Here is a 25,756-nt window from a genome sequence, read left to right as displayed (position 1 = left end):
GTTCTAATGTAGCCAAAGTTGAGAGTCCAAGTTGAGTCCTAGCCTACCCTATAGATGTGTGGGTCTGTGTTACCTGTGTCTGCTTAAGCTGCCAGGAGGCGGCCACCTAGCTCAGATGTGCAGGGAGGAGTATTGCTTTCTTAACTCAAATTCCAAGTGCTGCATACACAGAAGCCTGGGGCCCAGCCCCTGTATCTTACAATTCAGTTTGCTGAGTTCTACTCGGTATCTCCAGTGTGCCCCGCAAAGGGCTAAGCACTTCTGCAAATATAAAACGCCTGAGGCTTAACCAGGTGAAGAGACTTTCACCTTTCTGTTTTAGGTAACCCTGCATCATTTTTAGTTGTAACACTGAATCACTGAAACGCGTTTCTAATTCTAACTTCTTGGGCAGAGACCTCAGACACCTTCGTCCCGCGGCGGAAGGCCCCCCGGTCCCGCAGCGGACGGCACCTCGGCCTCAGGGCTCGGAGGCCGAAGACCTGCCCTAATTAGGTAGCGCCCGGGGATTGGCTCAGAGTCGCACTTGTAGGCGCGTCCTGCCTCGCGCACGCGCACAGCTTTCGCGCCAGTCTCTTGAGAAGCGGGCGCAGGCTCAGAGGAGAGAGTTCCCTTCCCGCTGGCTCCGCCCAGCTCGCTCCCGGGGGGCGGGGCGAAGGCCGGGCTGGGAGAAGAATGGGGGCGGCGGCTGCGCGCGTGCGCGGAAGAGAGCTGAGGGGTGGTTAGGCCGTCGCTGGCCGGGCTCGAGGGAGTTGTGAGAAAATGCAGGTGAGCAAGCCGGGGGGCGCGACGTCTGGAGGCTGCGGCCGTTCGTTCGTCCCGCTGGGTCTGCGCCGGCGGCGGGCTGTCCTTGCCAGACCTGTGGGAAGCGCCGGGCCCCGCAGGCACGGGGAGGCCACGCGCGGCTAGGCCGGCGCAGGCGCGGTGCGGACGGGCGGGCGTGGTCCCGCGGGTCCGCGGGCTGGGCGTCGCCACGCCGTGTGTCCCACTCTGGAATCTCAGCCCTGGGGGCTGCCTCTCCTTGAGCTCGTCTCCCGTGCGGCCTGTGAAGGCCTCTCCGGGTCTTAACTGAGAGTTACTTCCTACTTGTTAACTCTCTTAGCGAGCACCTGAGCAGGTGTGTTGTGGACCCCTTCGCGGATGGAAGCTGAGGCTTGCACGAGTGGAGGGTCCCGCCTGGGGGGTGGGGTGTCCCATAACATAACCCGTGTTCTGACTCCACCTAGAGCAGGGTGAGGGGTTATTACACCCTCCCCGCAACGTTGGTGTTCAGGTTGAGAGGTGCGCCCCCTCTGGACTCCCTGGCTTCCAGAGCTCAGCCCGAGGGTCCCGCAGCCCAATTACTTTCCATCTTAAAATGGATAAAACCACATCCCCCAGTTTTGTTCTTTCATTGTATCAGGAATTTGCTAATGGAATTTCACTAAAACCTACGGAAAAGTGGGAAAAAATGACACCGTGGAAATGGATGCTTTTATGAGAAAATCTCTGACAACTCAATTTGGTCACTGTTGAAGGACCCTTCGCCAGAGTCATTCTGCTGCCTCCCGGATCTCGCTGTGGTCAGGAACCCTGAGGGACTCATCTCTGACTCAGCGGCAAAAGGGAGATGGAGTTAGTATGGGTTTGATTAGGGGCTGGAGAGGACGATCATCTCCAAATCCAGCGCGTCTGGTGAAGAGGAAACTCAGGGCTGCCCTGGCCTCCTTTGCATCCTCTGTCCTTCAGGTCTCGGCTTAAAAACATCGCCTCCTTCCTGACCACCCTGTGGAAAGGATTCTGTTCGTATTTTTTTTTTTCTTTTTTTTTGCTTTACGCGGGCCTCTCACTGCTGTGGCCTCTCCCGCTGCGGAGCACAGGCTCCAGACGCGCAGGCTCAGCGGCCATGGCTCACGGGCCCAGCCGCTCTACGGCATGTGGGATCTTCCCGGACCGGGGCACGAACCCGTGTCCCCTACACTGGCAGGTGGACTCTCAACCACTGCGCCACCAGGGAAGCCCCTAGTTTTTCTTTTGACATATTTCAGCAAGACTGGGACAAGGAGCTGGGGCTGAGGCCTGGTTATCCCTGTGCCCTTTCCACAGCTCCCTGGTTTCATATTCCAGACCGGGTCCGTTAGCAGTGTTCCCGCCAAGCAGTGCCAAACCAGGGTTTGGGCCGCTGGGTTCTGGAGCTAAGAGCCCACTTCGACATTTATCCTTCTGACATTTGATCCTGGTGAATTTGACTTGTTCCAGCCTGGCGCTGTGGCTGTCCCAGGCTTGTGAGGATTAACTAGGTAGATACAGGTAAAGGGCTTCGCAGGGTCCCAGCACCTAGGAATCAGTAAGCAGCAGCCGCTGTGAGCTCTTCCACGGGGTCTCAGCTCTTCCTCTCTGGATTGGGCGTTAGAGAGTCAATCAGGCTCTTTTCCCTCTGATTTTCCTGCAGCCACTCAGGGCTTTAGGATGCTTGATCTCCTCACTCAGGCCCTTTGCACAGGCTGGTCCCTCTGCCTGGAAAGTAATTTCCTAAGTTTTCACTCCTCTTTGTGGTTTCGTCTCACCCTCCAGTCATGGTTAAACGTCACCTCTTCTGAAAGAACGTCCTTGGCCATCCTGTGGAATGCAGGCCCCCTGGAACGCTCTAGCTCAGCAGCCTGTTGGTCATTGCATTTGCCATAATTTGTAATATATCTCTTTGTATATTTAATTATTCATTGCCTATCTCTTCCTCTCACCTGTAAAGTAGATGACTTTGGCGTTCACTGTGCTTCCCTACCATCTAGTACAATAATTTACATATAGTAGGTATTTAATATCTGCGGAGTGAATCCCTCCAAGTCATTAATGAAAATACCGGAAGCCAGCTCAGAGCCTTGCTGTTAGCACTGATGCCGATCTGCACATCATAGCCCGATTTTTACCCCAAGACAGGAGGATTGGAACAGGGGTTGTGGGTCTTTTGACACTTTCTGAGAAATAGGCCACAGAATAGTTTGGTGTGAATTCCCCTTCCCACCACTTTCCCGTTTTTTTTTTTTTCTTTCTTTTGCGGTACGTGGGCCTCTCACTGTGTGGCCTCTCCCATTGCAGAGCACAGGCTCCGGACGCGCAGGCTCAGCGGCCATGGCTCACGGGCCCAGCCGCTCCGCGGCATGTGGGATCTTCCCGGACCGGGGCACGAACCCGTGTCCCCTGCATCGGCAGGCGGACTCTCAACCACTGCGCCACCAGGGAAGCCCCACTTTCCCATTTGACCCCTCCTTACCCATGGCACCCTCCACAGTGGACTTGGCACTCATGGTATCCTTGGTCCACCTGCTCTAGGACCCCAATGCAGACACCGAGTGGAATGACATCTTACGCAAAAAGGGCATCTTGCCCTCAAAGGAGAGTTTGAAAGATCTGGAGAAGCAGGCAGAAGAGGAGGAGCAGCGAGTCCTTCAGCAGTCCATTGGTGAGCGTGCCGCTACTCGTTACTGCGCGTCTGTCTGCTTAGGAGACAACTCGCCAGGCCTCTCACTGCTTTGGTAGAAGGATCCTCTGAGCAAGAGCTGGGAGCCAGGGCTTGGAGTGCTGAGCTGGATGCTGCCTCTGGGATCTCAGGCGGGTCGCAGCGCATCTCTGGCTTCAGCTTGCTGGGCCACAGAATTAGGGGGACTTCAGAGGCCCCCTCCGTTTCCACAGTTCCTCGTCTGTTTCGGATGAGCGCGTGATAACCCCGAGGAAAGTCTTTCCAAGTCTTGACTTTCCTGGTCTGTGATTCACTTTGGATAATGTCATGGAAATCTGCTCAAAAGCTTTTAGTGTTTGTATTCTCGTGAGGGTATACTTTATCTTTGTGGTCTGATTACGAATATTAAAACAGCTTGATTTGGGGAAGCATAAGATGTTTGCAGTGTACAGGGTCTAGGAGAGGGGCTTTCTCACATGTAGCTGTATCACCTGAATCGGAATCCCTTGGGGTGCTTGTCCCCCCCCCCAAAAAAAACACACACACACAACAACACACAGAACCTACTGAAACAGAATCTCTGGGGGTAAGGCCCAGGACTCTGCATATTAAACCAGTGCTTCAAAGAGTTTCTGATTTACGCCAAAGTTTGAGAACCATTGACCACAGGGGCTAGGCCTTTTGTCCCCTGTTGACTTGTTAGAGCTAATTTAGAGAAGGATTTATTACAAAGCGTTTATCCTGCAAATGTTTACTGAAGGATTGCCGTGTGCTGGGTGTTGTTCCTAGGCAGTGGGGCTTTAGCTGTGCACGGGTCGGACAAAACCCCCTGTCCTCTTGGAGCTTACATTCTAGCGGGAGAGACAGACAGTACATGATACGTGAGTGAAATGTAGGAAGATAAGGCAGGAAGGGGCCGGAGGAGGGGTGGGTATAATTGCAGAAAGGATCAGAGAGGGCCCCCTGGCAGTTGAGTAGACCTGAGGGAGGTGAGTGAGAAGTGGAAAGCATGTTGGAGACTCCGCCAGGAAGCCAGCAGGACTGGGAGACAGTAGTAGGAGCTTCAAAGAGGCAACTAGGGTTCGGACCATTTAGGACCTTGTAGCTTCTAGTACGGACCTTGGCTTTGCTGCCAAATGAGGTGGATGTCACTGGAGGTTTGAACAAAGGAGTGACGTGTCCTCTGTGTTGACAGCACCGTCCTGTTGTTGCCTTACTGAGTGCAGACTGTGGGGAGGCGAGGCAGGAAGTGGGGAGACCAGTCTGGAAAAGGCTGCAGTGGTACCTTCGGCAAATGGTACCATTGGCTTGGAGCAGTGCGGTGGGTGGGAGTGGCCAGATCTGGGTGTGTTGTGAAGGTAGGACTGACAGGAGTTGCTTATGGATCCTATGATGGTGTGAGGGAAGGTAAGTCAAGGATGACTGCAGGGCTCTGGGCTCGAGCGGCCAGAAGGATGGAGTTACTACCAGCTGAGATGCGGAAGGCTTGGGGAGGAGCAGGTTTGGAGGTAAGATCAGGAACTCTGTTTGGGACATGGTCACTTTGAGATTTTTGTTAGACGAATAGAGATGGTAAGGGAGCAGCTGGGGATGCTGTCCCAAGCCAGAGAAATACGGGCTGGAGGCATAACTTCGGGAGTTGTCAGCACGTTGCTAGTATTTAAAGCTGTGAGATGCGATCAACCAAGGGAGTGAGTATCAATAAGGAAGAAAACGAGTCCAGTCAGCAAAGGGCCTGAGGAAGGGGCAGCCATAGAGGGAGGGGGGAGAGGGGGCCAGAGGAAGATGGGCTTTTGGGGAGGAGGTGGTGATGGGTTGGGTCAGATGTGCTCATCCATTGAGAAGACAGAGGTCATTATTGACCTTGATAAGAGCAGTTTCAGGTAGTAATGGGGTGGGGGTCTGGGGACAAAGGCCTGAAGTGATGTCAAGAAGCAAGGGTGTTTATGGCAATAAAACAAAATACAGATTTTATAGCAGTTGATTAAAAGAAAAGGTAGAGCTGCCTAGCACTCACAAGAGAAGACCAGGGGATAGCCCTTTCACTCTAGGAAGGGTGTGCTGGGGAGGACCTCAGTGGGTATCCTCTATCTCCCCAGAGGCATGAGAACTGTTATGCACCTGTCCGTGAATGTCTGTGCTTGAAGATCCGGCCAGGTTAGCTCAGGCAAATACAACTCTCCTCTTTTATAAACTTGGGAAACTTCCCGTTTGTATCCTTATTGTGTGGAGGTAAGAGAGCCAGGCCGGCAGCTGTCTTTTAAATACACCCTCTCCTTCTTATTTACTAGTGTAACACCTTAAGTACTCTTTATTTGGATTTTGGTGGGCTGGGGATCTTTTGGTGTTGCATGCACTCCTTTAGGAAAAGAGTGAAGGGAAGAAAACCAAAATGTGTTTGTTCATCTTTCACATTTCTGGTTTCTTGCCAACTCAATGACATTCAGTGAAAACTTATGAAGACATGACTTTGGAAGAACTGGAGGATAATGAAGACGAATTTAATGAGGAAGACGAACGTGCAGTTGCAATGTACAGGTTAGTGCCGCCCAGAGGGACTGCTTGGCTTTTTGTGTGGCACTAAAATGTGTGTCCTTTGAAACATTAATAAATCTGGCAAATCGATAAGTAAACCTGGACCGTTACAAAGGTTGCTGTGTGAAAGGGGTGGGGTGTGTGTGTGTGTGTGTTTGTAAGATGTCTCTCTCTTCCTTCTGTTGTGCAGGCAGCAAAGACTGGCGGAGTGGAAAGCAACCCAACTGAAGAATAAATTTGGAGAAGTTTTGGAAATCTCAGGAAAGGATTATGTTCAAGAAGTTACCAAAGCCGGTGAGGGCTTGTGGGTCATCTTGCACCTTTACAGACAAGGGTGAGCTGATCTCATGACTGGATTTAAATGTTAATTTGAATTTATATCTTGAACATCTCAGGCTTAATCCACCCAGGAGGTTTTTTTGTTTTTTGTTTTTTGTTTTTGCGGTACGCGGGCCTCTCACTGTTGTGGCCTCTCCCGTTGCGGAGCACAGGCTCCAGATGCGCAGGCCCAGCGGCCATGGCTCACGGGCCCAGCCGCTCTGCGGCATGTGGGATCTTCCCGGACTGGGGCACGAACCCGTGTCCCCTGCATTGGCAGGCGGATTCTCAACCACTGAGCCACCAGGGAAGCCCTGTTTTTTGTTTTTTTAACTAGTGTTTTTGTTGCTGATTTGCCCAAACCTTATAGCCTAATTTTTGTCTTAAGACTTTCAAATTAATATGTGACTAATAGGAATGCTTTTGTTACAGTGTAGCAGAGGAGACTTTTTTTTTTTTTTTAATTGTAAATGAATTCCTCAGTCACTTGTCCCTCTGGAGAAGCTCAGGCATTTCACAATTCCATGTAATGAATCACTCTTCGTCGATGGTGAGGGCAACCTTTGTGAATTGTCCATGGCGAGTGAGGCAGTGGACCCCCAGCGCTTCTCTCCTCCAATTTTATTACCATCCTGTGGAGTCTAATGCTTGTGTAGGGAGTTTCTTTGAAGCAGGAAATGCTTTCTGAATCACACATTGTAAGCCTTGAATGCTCTCGCCTATAGAAGAGCAAGACAGTTACCTTTTACATTGGAGCTGTGTTTCTAACTTATTCTTCAGTCAAATTAAGTTGGGCTTTGGATTTTGAGTTCCTCCCTTTGCCTAAACACGTTAGAAAGTTTTGTCTAAATGTTAGTTCATCTTGGCTGGAGTCATTATGAGGTTTTATGTAGGGCAGAAGGGTAGTTGAGATTTATTAGGTACAAATGCAGAATCACAGTTGGCTTCTGTTTCTCTTTTTATAGGATTCCCCTGTGTGCCCTGATAAATCAGCACTTTATTGGACTTGCCAGGAAGTTTCCTGATGTCAAATTTATCAAAGCCATATCAACCACCTGCATACCCAACTATCCTGATAGGAATCTGCCCACAATATTTGTGTACCTTGAAGGTGATATCAAGGCTCAGTTTATTGGACCTCTGGTGTTCGGTGGCATGAACCTGACAATGGATGGTAAGGGCCTCTTTGAGGTGCGCGTGGGAGATGGGGAGGAGGTGCTTCTGTTGACGAGGGTGCCTGTTTCCTAGACACACATTAGGATGACTTGTCAGATTCACCTTTGCCCCCATGCGAGTGATTGTAAAAAGGGAAGAAGCACGTTGAATCTGTCATCTTAGACAAGTCATTGGGGGCAGTTACAACTGGGCTCTAGTAATTCTCAGTTAAAAGAGGGCACAATGGACTTTAAAATATTTAATATTAATGGCTGATGTGTTTTATTTGTCCCTACAGTTGAATATGTTCGTTTTTACTGGTAGCTCAAGATCACATTGTTCATTTCTTGTTTAATTCACATGAACGTCATTAGTGACACATGCTTATACGTATCTGCATATGTACAAATGTACATATATATAAATCTATAGAAATTTTTTCTCAGTTGAATAGTAGCTTTTAAATTAAAAGTTTAGGGCTTCCCTGGTGGTGCAGTGGTTGAGAGTCTGCCTGCCGATGCAGGGGACACGGGTTCATGCCCCGGTCCGGGAGGATCCCACATGCCGCGGAGCAGCTGGGCCCGTGAGCCATGGCCGCTGAACCTGCGCGTCCGGAGCCTGTGCTCCACAACGGGAGAGGCCACAACAGTGAGAAGCCTGCGTACCACAAAAAAAAAAAAAAAGTTTATTCTCCCTCTTAACTCCTGAAGGATATGTTTTTTTTTTCTGTCTGTTACACAGGAGGTGTTAAAATACATATGCACACATAACATGAGAGAGAGAAGCTGAGGCCTGCAGGTTTCTTGATAAGTCGAATTCTTTATCTGTTTAGTGAAATAGTATGTCCAACTGTGCTTTAGTTAGTAGTCTTTAGAAATGTGTGTTAAAATATGACTTTATATTCTACTTTATGTAACTCTTTATGTAAGATACTCAACTGGGAAAAGTATAAACATATACATACATACATAGACACACATGTTACATCAGTTATGCATTATTCCAGTGTTCAGAGGCATATGGAGTTTCAAACTAAATATGGGTTTGCTTCTTATTTTGGTCTTTTTGCACATACCATGAGGGAAGAGAGATAGGTATACAATAATAATTATCGTTTTTATTTCTAGGAAAAGTTTCATTTGAGGATTAGTGAACATGTAAAATAATGATTACTGCATATAAATGAACAGTAACATTAAATACATTCATTTATACATATGTGTGAATTTAAATATATTCTTAAGAATCAGAAATCTTAAAAAAAATCATTTTTAAGAAATTTGTTGAATTTTTATCACACTGAACCAAGGTACCTGGAGCTGAAAATACTGGTGGAGCACTTTGAATTAACACGGCTCAGTAAAATTGGTGTTCAGATTTTAACAAGTTTCTAATTGGTAGAGCATCACTTTAACCAGGCTATTTGCAGTAGAATCTCTCAGCTGTCCCTCAGTCCTGCCTGGGGTCTTTTCTGCAGTGGAAAAATACATCACTTGATTGTGCTTCACAAGGTCTCACACCCATGTGGAGTTCCACTGATTACAAGAGCATAAAATACAGGAGCTGAGCCTTTAGTCACTGATTCTTTATTTTCTGGTACTTTTAAAAATTATTATTACTTGGAACAAATGTATCAGACCTAGGATGTCATCATACATTGAGCCTTTGACTCTAATAGGTTGAGATATTGGACATGAGGTTTAAGAATTTCCTTTTGTTAACTAAATTTAGATTTAATGATTAGAGTGCCAGCAGGACTGTGAAAAGTATTTCCTTTACATGTTTCATGCTGATTTCTTTCCTGGGAAATTGTGCAAGCCGAGAAACTAGCTGTTAGAAGATAGATTTAGTCTCTGTTTTTTATTTTAGTTATCATAGAGGTTCAAATGTATGTAATATCCCATTTGACCTCATCTTCTGGAAAAGTGTTTGCAGGTATTTTTTTCCTTCTTAAGGTTCTGATTTTTCCCTTTCTTCCAGGCACCTTATAAATATGGCCCTCAAATTAAATTGTCATCAAATGTTGATGATCGTAGCTTCTGCTTAGAAAAACACTGTGGCTTGAGGGCCCCATGCAGACTGTGTCTTAGGCAACTTGCTTTTTCTTTATCATGTAGAGTTGGAGTGGAAATTGTCTGAGTCTGGAGCAGTTAAGACAAGCCTGGAGGAAAACCCTAAGAAACCCATAGAAGATGTGCTGCTTTCGTCCGTGCTGTGCTCCGTCCCCGCCAGGAGGGCCAGTGATTCCGAGGATGACTAAGGCTGCGGCCCTGGTAACCTGATGAGCTTGCTTGATGTGACACATCATCTGAATTTTTTTTAAAAGGAACAAGTAGGAACGTATGGTTTGGTTTTAGCCTTTTATAACTATGTTTCAAATCTCATAGATCTCAGAAGCAATCATTGCTGGGAATCCTTTTAAATTTCTTGGAACTCTCTTTTTAAATTAATAGTATTTCCTTAAGGAAAAAATAAAAGCCAGATATTAGTATGGCAGGTGTCTATGTTTTCCTCACTTGTATTTTAGGTAAGCTGTAAAGCTGTTCACTATTTGTTCACATAAAACTATAAAAGAAGAAATATGGAGGGTTTTTTTTTTTTAGTAATGTGAGTAAATTATACAGTGGAAAATGGCAAGGTAAGCTTTGCATTTATATTATTATTTGTTTTTATTCTTTTATAGAGGTAGCAACAGGATTATTAACTCAAATAAAATACAGGTGTAATTGGTAGGAAGAAGTCTTAGTATTTATCCTATTTAGAAGAAATAGACAATAACTTTGGGGAAACAAATACTGCCTTATCAAAGCAGTAACTAAAAGATTCCAATTTACCGCCATTTGGGGTAAAATATTTTTTCTGGTTAAAGTGATTTTTTGTCTCAGGCTGTTGAGACGTCAGTCTCATTTACTGTAAAAGGTCACCTTAAATTCTTTTTTGGAAATAGATATAAGCACACACATTAATAGATAACGTGTATCTCAATCAGTCAGTAAAATATATAGCAAGATGTTTTCTGAACCAGAATCCTCTTAGCATTTACCACTTCTTGCCAAATTGACATTGACAGAATAATTAGGGGAACCGTTATTCCCTAATGCTTGTGTTGAGTGATGTAGTACTCAGTGCTGGTTTGACTCTTAAAAGTATGAATCAGAGAGGGCACAAAGTTCCTTCAGATTATTGTCCTTTATTTTTGCCGTAATTTGGAAAATAACAAGCAGCTGTGACCCACTTGATCTGTCCGAACGATCTGTGTTAGTGACTTTGTTTCTCTACACGTGAGAGCCAGCACTGCTGATGAAAACATACTCTGTGTCATAGTCTTCCTTGAAGAGTTTCTCATGAAATTTTAGTTGCAGGGTCGAAATAAGCTTGGTCAGTTCTGTCACTCGTCTACTGGTCCCATGGGTTAGTTTTTCTGTTGTCAGCTGCCATCAGAGTGAAGTGCGGTGGTGCAAGCGTGGCTGCTGCATTGGCCTGAGAGCTGCGGTGCACATAACTCCCGGGGGAGAGAGCTGTGCCTGAGTGTGGTCGGGGGCTGCGTCCACCGTGACAGGGCAGCAGACTTCATTCCACTGCGGAGCCTGTACAGGGTGTGATTCTCAACATATGCTGTGCCACTTTGATCTATGTTCCTGTGAAATCTTGCCTCCATGCAGACTCGGGCACTTGGTTTGCACTCAGAAGCTCAGGTGTCCATGGACTTGGTTGATGAGCTCTGTCTGACCACACTGCTCCCAGGCCCCAGGAAGCTGTTCAGTCGTTCTGACGGAACTTGATTTAAAAAGGGGGAGAGAGCAACATGTCTGTCCTAGAATTAGTATCGTGATTTCGAACCTGTCGTGCAGACTTCTGCAGGTTAGTTAATTCTGGGAGACTTCGCTGTGTTACTACCATTAACTTCTTTCTGTTTCATTTGGAGCATTTGTGATGTGCTAGAGGTGATACAGCTTGGCTCTTAAGCATTGAGTTTGTCTCATTCCACAGCAGAAACACACAGCGACCAGGGAACACCGGCAAGAAAGATCCTGAGATTCTGTCTCCTGGTGTTGGCAGGAAAGGTGTATGGGGAAGGCTGTGGAACAGGTGCTAGGAAACCCTTTCTAGTATTGGTGAGAAGTGGTTCCAGGAAGTTGTGATAGTAAGTAATTGGGAGAAGTGAGATGGAATAAGACCCTTGCCCCTCAGCATCAGTGGGTGTTGGTTCCAGGAGCCCCATGGGGTATCCTTGGATGTTCAGGCCCCTCGCAGCTCACTCTCCAGTCCTCAGAGTGTTTTCAGTCCGTGGTTGGTTGAATCCGCAGATGCGGAACCTGCAGATACAGAGGGCTGATTATAATCAAATACAGTTGATTCTTCTTTATTTTCCTTATTTTGTAGAGGAGAAAAAGGATACGGTTAGGTTGTATACACCCACCTCATTGCAGACCTGAATTTACACGCCCTTGTGCTGAGGTTGCAGACAGAACGGCTTCCTGGGGCATCTTCTTCCCGAAGTGCCTCAGAGAAGTCGTCCTGGATGCAAAAGACACTTTATGAGAGATGCGAAAGGGCTGCTTAGAAGGGGGTCCTCTGTCACTAATGCCTCAGTTTTTCATCATTTATTACTTCCAGCTTTAAATTCTGTTTTCTTATATAACAAGCCCAGATTTTGCCAAAGTGCTTTTCAAGTGTGACAGGCCAAATGTGTTTTGACTGTGTCGCCTACTTTTTTTTGTTCAATTAATTAATTTATTTATTTTTGGCCTTCTTGGGTCTTCGTTGCTGCGCATGGCCTTTCTCTAGTTGGCAGCGAGTGAGGGCTACTTTTCGTTGCGGTGCGTGGGCTTCCCATTGTGGTGGCTTGTCTTGTTGCGGAGCAGGGGCTCTAGGCGCATGGGCTTCAGTAGTGCGGCGCATGGGCTCTAGAGCGCAGGCTCAGTAGTTGTGGCACATGGGCTTAGTTGCTCCGTGGCATGTGGGATCTTCCAGGACCAGGGCTCGAACCCATGTCCCTTGTGTTGGCAGGCGGATTCTTAACCACTGCGCCACCAGGGAAGTCCCCTGTGTCACCTACTTTAGAAGCGTGTTCCTATGGAAGTGGTTTTGTCCTGTTTATGGAAACCAGTTGTTCCTCATAAATAAACGCAGCCTTTTCGACAGGTGTTCGTGATGTTTACGTTCACACAGCCAATGGTCCGGGCTTTCCACACTCTGCAGACTGCCCCTGCTCGGTGACTCCACAGGGGAACTGTCACTCATGTGCTACCAGGAGTTCCCTGGGGCCAGTCTCACCACCCATCCCTGCAGTAGCCTCGTCTTCTCTGTGTTCAGCGTCCAGTCAAGATGGGTCTGCTCTCCACGGTTAAGCCAAACCTTTATACTTTTGACCCCATTCTCCTCCACATTCTTTAGGACTTTGTTCTAGTAAGTCATCGTCTATTTCAGCCTCTCCCTTGATGTGGGGCCTCAGGCAGTAAGTGTTTGGGTCCAGTGTCAGGGACTGCTAGTTGCCTAACAAGGGCCAGGATTCCCCAGCTCTGCTTGAGCAGCAGTGGGATCAGCTAAGGATTAAACTCCCAGCCTCCCTTGGTTGCCAGAGGTTGGTTGCCAGAGGGAGGTGGGCAGAAGTTGGCTGGGAGTTCTGGGCAAGCTTCTTAAGAAGGACAGACATTGTAGATGTGATTGCAGCCTCCTTGGGCGGTGGGGTGTGCTTACAGAGCCAGAGCAGAGAGGGTGGTATTTTTGATGCCACTGTGACCCAGCTCTTGACTGCCCTCTCTGGACTTCTCTTATTGGGAAAGAAGTAACGTCCATCTCGGCTCTCTTAGAGCAGCTTATGCATCTCCCGTTAAAGGCTCCTGCCCTTCAACAGTCAAAACCACAACCGATCTAAGCTTTCTACTCCCCGCTTTCAGACTACTCGGCGAAGCAGAGCAGGATCTGTTCCCTGCCTCTGCTTCCTCATCATTGCCCTTCAGTAACTTTGTGAACCAGACCAGGACTTCCATTTCCATCTGTGAAAGACCAGATACTCTGAACAGCCCACCTGATGGTAACTCAAAATGTTGGATGGAACTTTTTAAAAATGTTCTTAAATGTGCCACTGAGCTGTCAAGAAAGGAATTCATCCTCTGAGGCCAGAAACAAAGTGAAAGCAGAACTGTGGAAAGATGGGCGAGCCTGTTTACCCTCCAGGGGCACGTACTCTTGGTGACACCGAGCTCCTGTGAGGATGGATTGTGGGGGACAGGTGGCAGGAGATGAGCCTTCAGGGAGATTCCCTTGCAAACAGCTGGACTCCCAAAGGACTGCCTTCAGTCTTGGGGGGAGCCAGCACTGGTTGTAAAGGAGAGCACAAGCATCCCTAAGAATTCAGTTACAAGCCTTCCCTCATGTGGGTGTAAATTCTCATGGTACATGTGATCTAAACATTTTCCCTGTGAAGTTCTTAAGGAGGTCTTAAGTTGTAATGCCCCTGGGCTCTGGACCAAAGCAACTGCATATCCACATGAGAAGAGCTCAGCTTTAATTTAGCCTTCAAACACTTTCCACAGGGACATGAGCTCAGAGTCATAAATCACAGACCCCCAAATCACAGGATGCCTTGACTTCTGAATGAAAGCCAGCAGAAAAAGAGTGCATAATAGATTGCAAAGATCGAGGGTGGTGGAATTTTCAAGACCGAAAATAAGAGCACATTTAACATGTTTAAATAAATAAAAGAGTAAAGAACAAGAGTTGCTTATATAAGTCCCTTATAAAAATAAGCATTGGGGGACTTTCCTGGTGGTCCATTGGTTAAGACTTTGCCTTGCAATGCACGGGGTGTGGGTTCGATCCCTGGTCCGGGAGCTAAGGTTCCACATGACTCGGGGCCAGAAACCAAAACAAAACAGAAGCAGTATTGTAACAGATTCAATAAAGACTTAAAAAATGGTCCATATAAAAAAAGTCTTTAAAAAAATTAAATCTTAAAAATAAAAGTAAGCATTGGGAGAATGAATTGGTAAACTGGAGAGTAGAGGCAAATAATTACCCCGTAGGTAGCACACAGAGACAAGTAGGTGGAAATATAAGAGTTAGGTGAAGAGATGTGGAGGAGAGGCTGAGAAGGTCTAACGTGTATCTCTTAATATCTTAAAAGGAGAGTATTGGAAATAGGTAATATTTGGAAAGATGAAGGTAGATTTTCCAGAACTGATGAAAGACATCAACCCTCAGAAAGGTATACAAATTTCAAGTGAGTTAAATGAAGTAAATCCACACCTTCATGTATACAGTGAAACTGCAGAATATCAGAGAAATTTGTAAGTGCAGTCAGGAAAGTCAGATTACCTACAACACGGTAACGGTACGGCGCACTGCCTTCTCAGCAGTGGCAGTGAAAGCCAGGAGACTGTCATAGTATCTATGGGCTAAGAAGATGCATCAACAAAACAGAAGCTATCAACCAGGACTTAACACCCAGTGAAGCTCTGTTTTAGGAATGGGGGTGAACTGGACATTTCAGACGTAGAAGAAGTAGGTTTATCATCAAAAGACTCTCCCTAAGGAAATTTAGAGGATTTACTTTGTGCAGAAGGACAAGGATGAAAGCTCTGAGATTCAAGAAAGCATAGCGGCCAAAAAATGTATGGGTAAATCTGAACATTGACTTTACAAAACAATACAAATAATGTCTTATTTATGACACTAAGATGAAATAGAACTGTGAAAAATAGGACAAAGTAGCACACAAATTGAAGGGGACTTAATTGGAGTTTAAATGTTCTTAGACCCTTAAAAAGTATTCAAGAGGTTGGCAAAAATATGGTTTAAAAAATTCAAGCAACAGTAAAATAAAAGCATATAACTTTTAAAATAGTGTGTGTGAGGGTGCTCAGTTAATTCAATAAAAGACTACATTGAAGAATAAAAAGAAACAGAAGAGGCAGAACCATAGAAAATAAGGTGCTAGAAATAAATCTAAACAGCGAGCACAACAAATGAATAATACTCTTAATACTCTGCACCGTATGACTCTGCAGTCACGCTCCTAGGTACTGGAAACCAACGTCCGCACGAAAACCTGCACACAAATGTTTATAGCAGCTTTGTTCATAATGACCAAAACCCAAACAACCAAAATGTCTGTCAGTAGATAAATGTATAAACAAATTGTAATTTCATACAACGGAATGTAATTCAGCGATCAAAAGAAATGAGCTACCAAGCCACAAAAAGCATGGGTGCTGAGTAAAATAAGCCAGTCTGAAAAGACGGTCTACTAGATATATGATTCTAATTACAGGACATCCTGGAGAAGGCAAAACTGTGGAGATGTTCAAAAGATCAGTGGTTTCCAGGGGTTCAAGGGGGAGGGTGGGAGGGTTGAAGAGGTAAAGCACAGAGGATTTTTAGAACAATGAAACTATTCGGAATGATACAGTGAAAGTGGAGGTATGACAATATGCATTTGTCAAAACCATAGAACTTTACAGCACAAAAATGGAATCTTAATGTATGCACATTAAAAAAAATCACTTAGAGAATCGGGATACATGGATGGAACAGACCGACACAACAATTAACTGTATTATAAATGTATGAAACAACCTCGCGGAAGGGGTTGGGGGGATGGTGCTGACCTAAGTAACCTTGGAAATGAGTGGAGTCTGTAAGATGAAGCACCAAAGAAACTGCGTAAGGACTGCACCGCAGCTCATAAAGTAATTTCTCACATTGGTAGCGTTAGCAATTCTGATACTGCTGTGATATTCTAGATTTAAACAAGTAAATGGCTGGCGGATGGTGGGAGCCAGGGTTCTCACCGTTAGAGTGTAAGGTTACATACAGAGAAGCTGGGGGAAGAGCCTGGAGTGATCCACGAGTCATGGATTAGAGTTGGAGCCATCAGTATGAACTCATGCAGACCCCGGTGGTTACAAATTTAGGTAGTGTAATATACACAGGTTAGTAAACACATTTCCTTGCTCTGTCCGTCGAAGGGGCTTAAAAGCAGCGACACCCCCGTTGCAAAGACCGCACCTACCATTCAGATATTGGTTTCTAATAACCATTCCCTAAAAAAGGAACCAGAGCTCTTTAGAAAAGTAGCTGATTATAAAACCGGAGCAGGAAATAGACGAGATTCGCCTGGATCATCTTGTGCCAGAAAATAAAGACGTGCTCAAAAGAAACTCAAAAATCACAATGATAGCAGTGAGCCACAGGGATGCAGGAGTTTTCTAATGGCTGGACGGTTTGAGCAACAAAGTAAATACTGGATAACAACCCGAAGTGTAAAGTAAATATCCAGGAGTCCATACAGACAGGTGATGAGATTAGATAACCAAGTGGGGAGAAGAGACCATCTCTGGCACAGAATTCAGAATAATTTATGTGGATGCTTCACACTTAAGATGCATGGGCTGCACATGGTGACCTCCTTCCAAAGTGACCAGTGTGGAAAGAGAGGAGTAGCTTTACAGTGCAGAAAGCTGGCAGGCTCTGTCAGCCAGGTGGCCAAGGTCAAAGTCACCGGCATAAGGCATGTTGCTAGTTTGGCCCCTGGATGTGATGGGATGAAAATGATACAAGATAAACTCTTTGGTCTTCCTCCCCCAAGCCCATAATCGTGCACAAACATCTGACAAATCCCAGTTGAGGAACATTCTACAAAACAGCTGATCACAACTCCTCAAAACTGTCAAGTTTACCAAAAACAAGGGAAATCTGAGAAAACTGACCCCCCCCTGCCAAGAGGTGCCTAAGGAGACGTGACTACCTCATGTAATGAGGTGTCCTGATGGGATTCTGAAAGAGAAGAATGAAAGAATTATGAAGTATGGACGTTATTAGCCAATAGCCATGTATCAATATTGACTCATTAACTGTAACCCATGAGCCATATTAATGTAAGATGTAAGAGTAGAGGAATTGGGTGCAGGATGTATGGGTACTCTCTACTATCTTGTTAGTTTTTCTGGAAGTTGAACACCGTACTACAAAACAAAGTTGACTTTTTAAAAATACGGTGGTTCATGAGTCACATCAAATCGGAAGTTGTAACTAGTGTAAAAAGGTGGTGCTTGGTTCTTGACTTTCTTCTGTGATAAAGTGCCGGGATTAAAGGGCACAGGTCTTAGTTTGCATCTGCCCCAGTGTAGAGCCTGAGCCAAGGGCTTGGGTGCAGAGTGAGAGGGGGTCCAGGAGGCAGGAGTGAGGGAGCTGAGAGGGAGGCTGGAAGGGGGAGAGGCCAGCATAAGGGTGAGAATCTGTGGTCACTGCTGCGGGCGGTGGGAAGTCCATCGCTTAGGGCCGTCTGGGAAGTGCGCAGCGTTGCCCACCCACAGAGGGGAGGCTGGGTCACATACCCCTCAGTCCTGACCCCCACTGCCTGAAGCCTGCTCCCAGGGGGGTAAACTCTCGTGCACTTCTGGGCTGCGCCTACACAAGGGCCGGGCAGGTGTCGACCTGGGAGAAGGACCTGGACAGACAGACATGGGGTGGGATGCTGGTGGTGCAAAGCCAGTCTGAGCTTGCCCGGAAGTTCATTCTACTTTATATTTTTAAAGAGCTCGCTTAGACGTATTCTAACATAGATTTTTGTCACGTATCACTCTTGTGCATACATAAAACGGCAAGCAGAAGCAAAATAAATCCGTTAATTAATCTTAAAATGTCCTTCCATTAGGAGTCCAGCTCTGATGCCCTGTGCTGCTAGATTTGATGCTGGTACTTCCTCGCTTCTACCAGGAGGTGGCGAGCAAAGCCAACTTGATCCCGGCAGCTGCCTGGCCAACAGACCCTGCAGGATGCACCCGGCCCTCGGAAACGTCAAAAATGAGGGGGAACGGTGCTTAGAATTGATGAAATGAGTTAGTTATATCCTATAGTGGATGAAGAAGCCTATTTTAACTTGACCATTCTAGCTTTTAATTTTGAAAGCAGATCATAAACTCTGAAGCCGTTCACTGATATTTAAAATGTTGAAAATACCAGCTTCCTGATAGGAAAAATGCTGCTATTATCCTTTGTATACCTGTTAAAGCAGATACCGTATTTGTTTAAAAAATTAAAGACCAGTACTTCTTTTTTTGTAGGTAACTTTCTCTGAGATGGTGATTTTAAAAAAACTTCAAGAGTAATTACAAAACATATATGTATAGTTCATAAAAAGTTGTAGTTAGTAAAAAGTTGACTCACACATCATCCTTTGCCTTTCTGCAAATGTTACAGAAAACAGTAAAAAAACCTTGCAACTGTTTGTTCTATCCCTTGGATTTGAGAAGATCCCCAAATAAAATAGTGTAATGAACACACGCACACATACACACACACACACACACACGCAGGCACACAAACTGGACTGGACTGGGCTATAGTACTGTAACCACGGTAACTAGATCAAAGTTGGGACAGATCTATCAGCCCCTTGTTACCAGCCCTTACTGACTTTGAGTCCCAAAGGTTTTCTCATTCTGTTTTGGTTTCCCAGTACTACTGGGAAGAAAATGGGTGAAGTCCAGTACACTTGGCAGTTGTATTTCTTCCTATAAATTAATGCAGTTCCCAAACTGTGTGCCGAGGCACCCCAGATTCCTGCAGCAGGTTAATGGGGGGGGTATCCTAAGTTGTCAAGGGAGGCACAGCATTTAACAAACACGACAGCACCTGCTACCTGCAGGGGGTTCACAGCTTTGACACAAGCTTGCACTTGCCCTCTTTGGATGATGTCGTATCTTTCCTAAGCAGGGTTTTTGGCAGTTGCTTTGCTAAAAGCAGATACAGCTCAAAATTCAACCTGAAGCAGGAAGTGAAGGTGACAGTGTCAGATTCCAAGGTGGGGAAAGCGCGCAGCGCCCGACAGGCGCTCACGTCCCGTTAATAAATAATAAACTTATATATATATATTTTCAAACAGCTAAAAGTTTTTAGGACCTGAGTGCTTCTTAAGTTGTTTGGCCCTGACTACTTAATAAAAGAAACTGGTACGTGGTTTTTTTGGCTTAGGGGCACAGTGAAAAATTTACTGAGCTGTGAACTAGTGGACGTTTGGGAACCTCTCGTAAATGGGTATTCTGGTTTATAATTAAAGCTGGATTATAGTGGTTTGTACAAATCCATCCCTGAGACTCGATTAGCTCTAACTTAAAGGATAATCTTGAATATGTCAGGCTGAGGACTACACCCCGAAGCCTGGTATGACTCCAGATTATCCAAGGGACCAACCTTCATGGAGCAAATGGCTTCATCCTTATCACTACCTGCAGCACCTACAGTGGCTTCTCATGGTGCCGTTAAAACGTGTTTAACCTCCCTGTGCCTCCGTTTTCTCATCTGTAAAAAGGATCCAACCCAGATGGTTATTGTGAGGGCTAAATGAACTGAGATTTGTAAAGTGTTTAGAACACTCTGCTGGTGTCTCATTGTTGTCGAGGCTGTAATAATAGTAGTCGCCATTGCCAGCAGCAGCAACCTGTTGTTTGAAAGCACAGAGCCTTTGGCATCATGGTGGATTCGCTCATTTGAGATGAATTGCTTGGTCCTAGTACTTGTGATTATAAACGGGGCCTCATATGACCCAGAAACTCATACAGTAAGTTTGTCAGTACAATTTGGGAAGAATCTTCAATTCTTATTTGGGGAACTTCATGTAGTTTTCTTTCCTTTTTTATTTCCACCATTACATAGTCCTTCTGTGTAATCTATTTTTTCCTCTGGTTTTTTAAATTTTGCTTAGAATGTTAGGAAATAACATCTCTTTCTAGATTACCCCTTACTTTCTTGGTGTCCTAGTGAGTAAGATTCTCAGTCAAAAGCATATGAGGCTTTTATGTTCTCACACTGTTTCATTTATCACTTTCCAGGACGCCTCTCCTCCACATGGATTAAATGCTGGGGTTTTTTTCCCTTGATTTTTCTCTATTTGAGGTCTCTACTGCATAACAGTTGATTGTGTGATCTCAGACTGTTCATCAGCCCTCTTAATGGATGAATTACAGAAGCAATTACAGGAATGGCATCATCGTGGAAAGAGGGCCCCGTGCTGGGCTGTGCAGCATCCGGGCCATTCCTGTCCTCTTCCGGGATCCTACGTGTGAATTCTTTGGGAATCATGTACAGCTCATAGAGGGCAGTGACCACATTCACAGACAGTAGGATGAAAGTCACTGGGCTTCAAGGCACGTTTTTCATTTTACATTGTGTTAGAATGAGTCTGAGAGAGAGAAATGGCATCAGCCAGCAGGACAGGAAGCAGAATGAAAGTTCCCCGGACTTGAGAATTCCCTCCGAGGCTTTTTGTTCGATCTCCCCTCACTGTTCCTCGGCAGATCCTACTACTGATATTCAGCCAGACACGTCCTTGGCAGTGAGAGGTCTTGGGAGAATGAACTTTCAGTGTTACTGGATACACTTTTATGCTTCAATCAGTGAACAGTGGATTGGGGTTGGCGGGTGGCGAATCTCTTCAAAATGAATTCTGAGTCATATTTGATCTGCTCTTCTAGCGATTTTGTAACACGTTACGACATATCAGACAGATACAATTCTTCCCACACTCTCCCAGCGTCCACTTGTGTTGGTGACCTCTCGTGGTTCTCACCCTAAACCCAGTAAGCGCATCATTTAAAGAAAGAAAAAAGGAAGGGGGGAGGGAGAGAGGGAAAGAAAGTTGGAAAGGGAGTGGGAGGGAAGAATCAATGTTATTTGGAGGCCCTGTGTTGGCAACTCTTTTTAAGTTAGTGAGTTTGTCCTTCTCTTTGCAAATAGAGCATTAGGTGGGTCAGAAGCTTTGCCATTTTTGTTCAGGACTCTTAATTGTTTGGGAAGGACCACAGGGAAGGTTTTGTTAATTTTCAGTTGGTGCCTAGAGCCGGCGAGACCTTCTGCAGCAGATTTTTGCACAACCTAATGGCGCCACTATCAGGGTCTGATTCCACGGGTCCTAATGAACTTGCCCATTCCTAGGGAGAAAGTGTCTTTCTATTAGATGTTTCTTGAGGTGTGCAGAACAGGTGAGCTTCCCTGGAGCATCTGATCACAGTTTAGCAAGGCCAGGCAGAAAGAAGCAAAGGATGCTGGGGCCTGTTGGTGGAGTGGATACATGAAGTTTAGGCTACAGAGATTTGGGCAGAACCAGCGTACCTACCAAGTGGTTGAGGAGTGTGTGTTCCAGAGTTAGATCAACCCCAGTCTGGAAGCTACCTTTCCTGCTTGATAGCTGTGTGACTTTGGGCAAGTTACTTAACTTTTCTGAGCTTCAGTTTCCTCAACTGTAAAATATAGATGGAAATGATATGGACCTCACAGTGCCGTTACAAAGGTCAATATTATAATCATAATACAAATTAATGTCTGTATCTTGCTTAGTAGAGGGCCTTGCTCTGGTAAGTACCAGGTGAGCGTTTATTACATGAATTCATTCATCAGACCTGGAGTTCCAGCTGTGATTACCGCCCCACAGCCCACCACAAACCTAGTGGCAGGAACAACCACCTTTGTGTTACACTCACGAATTCTGTGAATCAAGACCCAGTGGGCATGGCTTTCCTTTGCTCCACAGTGTTGCGAGTAAGACTCACGCCAGGAGTAACTCAGGTGGCCAGGGCTGTGTCACCCCGAGGCTCCTTCACTCATGTGTGGGGCTGGGTCATGCTGGCTCGAGGGCTGGGCTCACTGGGACCATCGGCCAGAGCCCACTCATGCCTTGGTCACGGCCCTGGCTTTGCCCATCCTGGAAGCTGGGTTCCGAGAGGGAGTGTCCCAAGGGCATGTGAAGAGAGCCAGCAGGAAGCTGGTGGCCTGTTGTGACTGAGCCCCAGACATCACAGGAGTCACTCCCACTACATTCTGCTGGGTGAAGATGTCCCCCGCAGGCTGAGACACAAGGGGAGGTGACATGCCCTCCACGTCTCCATGGAATTTGATCTGACAGGAGAGCCTCACCAGCCCCATCGTCTGTGGAAGTCCCACGTGCATTGCTTGAGTGGGCAGAACTGATGCCCCGGCTTCTTCCAGAGGAGCAAAAGCCTCTGGTTGATGTTGGTTCACCCTGCTGGGTGGGCCTGACTGAGGGGAACCTCAGGATCAATGTCCCTTTTCGTAGGGACTGAGTGCAGGACCTTGGAGTGGCTTCCGAGGCCACAAAGCCAGAGTCAGACCCTTGTTCCCCACTTCCTGCTTCTGGCACAGTGGCTGATGGACCGCATTACCTGAACTCAGTGCTGGATCGCTCTCCTTATTCCATGAGGTTGCCTGTGCTCCGTTGTTTTAATTACAGGCTGTTACTTCATTTAAAAAATCAGCACTAGGATTAAGGGAACTGTCATTTAAAAAGCCAGACTCCTGGCCTAAAAACTCATCAGTGAATCAGAGGACAAATGTTCCCATTGTGCTGGTTAAAAATAGGAGCTATGGAAAAAGTGACAGAATGAGATGAATGCCATTAAAGTGTAATTACATTTACTGTAAATGTGAGCCTTGGGAGGTGTATTCCAGGCAGAGAAGCTCTACCAGAGCCTGTGACACGGAAAGCCCAAAGTCTCGGCTGAATGCTGCCTTTACGTTTTGAATCGTAATCAATATTATAGTGTATTATTGTGGATCGTTCTTAGCGTCTGTTAGCCTTATTGGGGGTATTTGAAAGAACGGTGTTACTCCGGAGGGAAGTAAGAACCGTGCAGTTCGCCTTAAACCTCAGAATGTAGCTTTTCTGTTCTCTCAAGGCAATGTTTCCAAGCATCTGTATTCGATGTATCTATAATCTATATATCTATATGTTTCCATCTATCTCTGTATCTCCTACCTCAGTGCTTAAGTGTGGTCACTGGATTGGATGTATTTGAAAGGCAGGGCTTGTGTGTATGTTTGGGTGTTTTTTTTTTTCATGAAAATAGCTTGTATTTTTCTGATTTTAAAACAATACCTTCTTGCCATATAAGAATCTTTTTATTTTTATTTTATTTATTTATTTATTTTTGCTGTACGCAGGCCTCTCACTGCTGTGGCCTCTCCCGTTGCGGAGCACAGGCTCCGGACACGCAGGCTCAGCGGCCATGGCTCACGGGCCCAGTCGCTCCGCGGCATGTGGGATCTTCCCCGACTGGGGCACGAACCCGTGTCCCCTAGCATCGGCAGGCGGACTCTCAACCACTGCGCCACCAGGGAAGCCCTAAGAATCTTTTTAAATGTTCGAAGAAAGTAAACTATCCTGAATCCAGGCACACACAGATAAAGCACTGTTAACATCTTGATGAACATCCTTTCAACTCACAATCTTTTTATGGATTGAGAGATAGTTCTCACTTTTCTGTTGCTGTTGTTAAAGCTCAGAAATATATTCTGGTCCTATTTTGTGATAATATAGAGTTACATTATCCTGTCTAGTGGCTAATAGGATAGGATGATATAGGGTTGGTATACCATAATTTATTTAATGAAGACACTATAATGTCATAATGAGCCAATTAAAACTTTGGCTCACAGCTAAAAATTATTCTTTTCCATTATTGAAAGACAAACGATTTCAAGTTTATACCACGTATATACCATGGTTCAATGAACATGTTGCTTATGCAGTTGGCCAGTTATTTTCTTGTTTTCCTAGGAGTGAGATTGCTGGGTAAAAGACATACACATTTACCATTTTGTTTACTGTATTCCAGAGATTTCCCTCTGGAAACATGCCAAATTTATACTCCCGCAAACACCTTTGTCAGCATTAGGTATTATAAATCCTACCAATCAAGAAAACAATTTCATTTTCATATTTATATAATTGGACATTTGTATGTCTTTGAAAAATTACCAGTTCTCTACCCATTTTTATTGAGGTATTCCTTTTTTATTGATATGTGACTGCTCTTTGCATATTAAGGATACTAGCACTTTGTCGTGTGTTTCTTGTTTTTTCTCAGTTTATCTTTGTTTTTAACTTGTTTATTTTTGTTTTGTTTTAGTCCATTTTTGCCATATAGAAGTGTTACCATGTTCAGCATTTCATTGTTTACAACTTCTGTTAGCACACAGACCTGCCCCAGGCCCAGGTGAAAAACATCACTTATGCTTGTTTCTGGTATTTTAATGTTTTCATTTTGTTTGATATAATTTTAGTATAAGAAACCCACTTCTATTTTTGCTTCCCAAAAGGTTATCCAATTAGGATTTCTTTAAAAGCTTGTTTGGAGAGGTAGAAGCCAAAGAGAGCATAGAAAATAGAGGCTAAAAAGCAGGACTGGGTTCTCTCTCTGACCTCTTGTCTTCAGCACCCTTTCCCCGCATAGTAGGACTAAGGGAAGCCAGTGTGGCTTTAGGCGTTGACTTTCCAGGAATGTTGACTGAAGCCAGGAATAAAATTGGGACAATACCCCGAAACTTGGAATGCAAGTTAGCTTTAAAGGGAATAATAGACAGGATGATGATAAGAGGTAGTTTGTGGGATGGAGTTTCCAGTTCCCTGAGAGGCTGCCTTCTCCACGCTGAGTCCATGACCATCAGAGACCAAGTGTCCTTCCCCTTTCCCTGCAGTGGTGTGATGTTAACAGCAGTGCTGACGCTCTGGTGAGCAGCAGTTGGTGCCTCTGGCCCAAAACCCCTTGAAGATAGGTGCTGACACCCACCCGTGTGTCCCTTGCACCTACGTGGTCCCTGGCACACAGCCGGCACTTTGAGGGCCTTTACCGGAACGAAAGGAAAGGCACTATGGTAGTTCCCCAAAGTTCGCTGGGTCCACAGTGGAGATGAGCCATCACCCGGAGTCACAATGAGTCGAGCAGCGTCTGGGTTCGGAGCTAAAGGTTGTGCTCTTACTGGATTCATTTTCATGGCTGCGTTCACTTTTCCAGCAGGCATGGGCTGAGTGTCTGCTACATGCCGGGCCTGTGCTGGGTACTGGGAACCTGCCCTCGCCGAGCTCCCGGACGCAATGAGGAGAGAACCACGTGGGTGTGGAGACCAGAGGCAGACCCCAGAGAAGTCAGGAGCGGCTTCCGAGGGAGGTGGCTTCTAGAACGAGCCTTGAAGGATAAGGGCAGGTAAGAAATTCCCTTCATTATAAACACTTTCTCCCAGGAAGCACGGGGAGGAAGGGCAGCCTGTAAAGCCGTTGCAGGTTTTGTTCTTGTTGAGGATGAGCTTCTAAACCTGCCATGAAGCTTTGGCAGAGGTTGGCTTCTAGTTCCTGTACCGCCTGGACATGTATTGCAGTTCATACGTTTTCATACTGTCCATCAGACTACCCTGACGGTTCCCTCGTGGGCTCTGACCACTGTCAGGGAGCAGGGGCAGGAGGTGGGGCTGGAGGCAGCTGCGTAGTCCACCTGGCTCAGGCTGGGGCCTGGGGGA

At 45.9% G+C, this 25,756-nt stretch overlaps 2 protein-coding genes across 4 annotated transcripts in view; both read left to right on the top strand.

Annotated features, from left to right (window-relative positions):
• Nucleotides 1-620: 620 nt before the first annotated feature.
• On the top strand, nt 621-25,275 carry PDCL3 (phosducin like 3). Of its 3 annotated transcripts, none has more exons than XM_060309188.2 (7): nt 621-768; nt 3,310-3,439; nt 5,884-5,974; nt 6,162-6,305; nt 7,255-7,463; nt 9,562-9,717; nt 25,258-25,275. In XM_060309188.2, exons 1-6 carry the CDS (start codon nt 763-765, stop codon nt 9,702-9,704), a joined length of 723 nt encoding a protein of 240 aa, XP_060165171.1. In that variant the 5' UTR covers nt 621-762; the 3' UTR covers nt 9,705-9,717; nt 25,258-25,275. The 3 variants fall into 3 exon arrangements, with proteins under 3 accessions (XP_060165171.1, XP_060165172.1, XP_030694658.1); XM_060309189.2 differs by lacking the exon at nt 25,258-25,275 and adding an exon at nt 18,105-18,123; XM_030838798.3 differs by lacking the exon at nt 25,258-25,275 and having other exon boundaries at nt 9,562-12,599.
• Nucleotides 25,276-25,321: 46 nt separating this feature from the next.
• Nucleotides 25,322-25,756, top strand: part of NPAS2 (neuronal PAS domain protein 2) — a 345,032-nt gene continuing 344,597 nt past the window's right edge. Inside the window, exon 1 of the mRNA XM_060309185.2 lies at nt 25,322-25,446. The gene's annotated coding sequence lies outside the window, so the exon portion shown is untranslated. The remainder of the gene's footprint in view (nt 25,447-25,756) is intronic.

The sequence above is a fragment of the Globicephala melas genome, chromosome 12 (genome assembly GCF_963455315.2).
Source record: "Globicephala melas chromosome 12, mGloMel1.2, whole genome shotgun sequence".
Classification (NCBI taxonomy): Eukaryota; Metazoa; Chordata; class Mammalia; order Artiodactyla; family Delphinidae; genus Globicephala; species Globicephala melas.
This window is presented reverse-complemented; position numbering and strand designations above follow the sequence as displayed.

What these genes read in the sequence shown, in the direction of transcription:
- PDCL3 (XM_060309188.2), top strand. An exon ending in AGTCCTTCAGCAGTCCATTG is followed by an intron (nt 3,440 to 5,883) that starts GTGAGCGTGCCG and finishes AATGACATTCAG; the next exon opens with TGAAAACTTATGAAGACATG. An exon ending in CGTGCAGTTGCAATGTACAG is followed by an intron (nt 5,975 to 6,161) that starts GTTAGTGCCGCC and finishes TCTGTTGTGCAG; the next exon opens with GCAGCAAAGACTGGCGGAGT.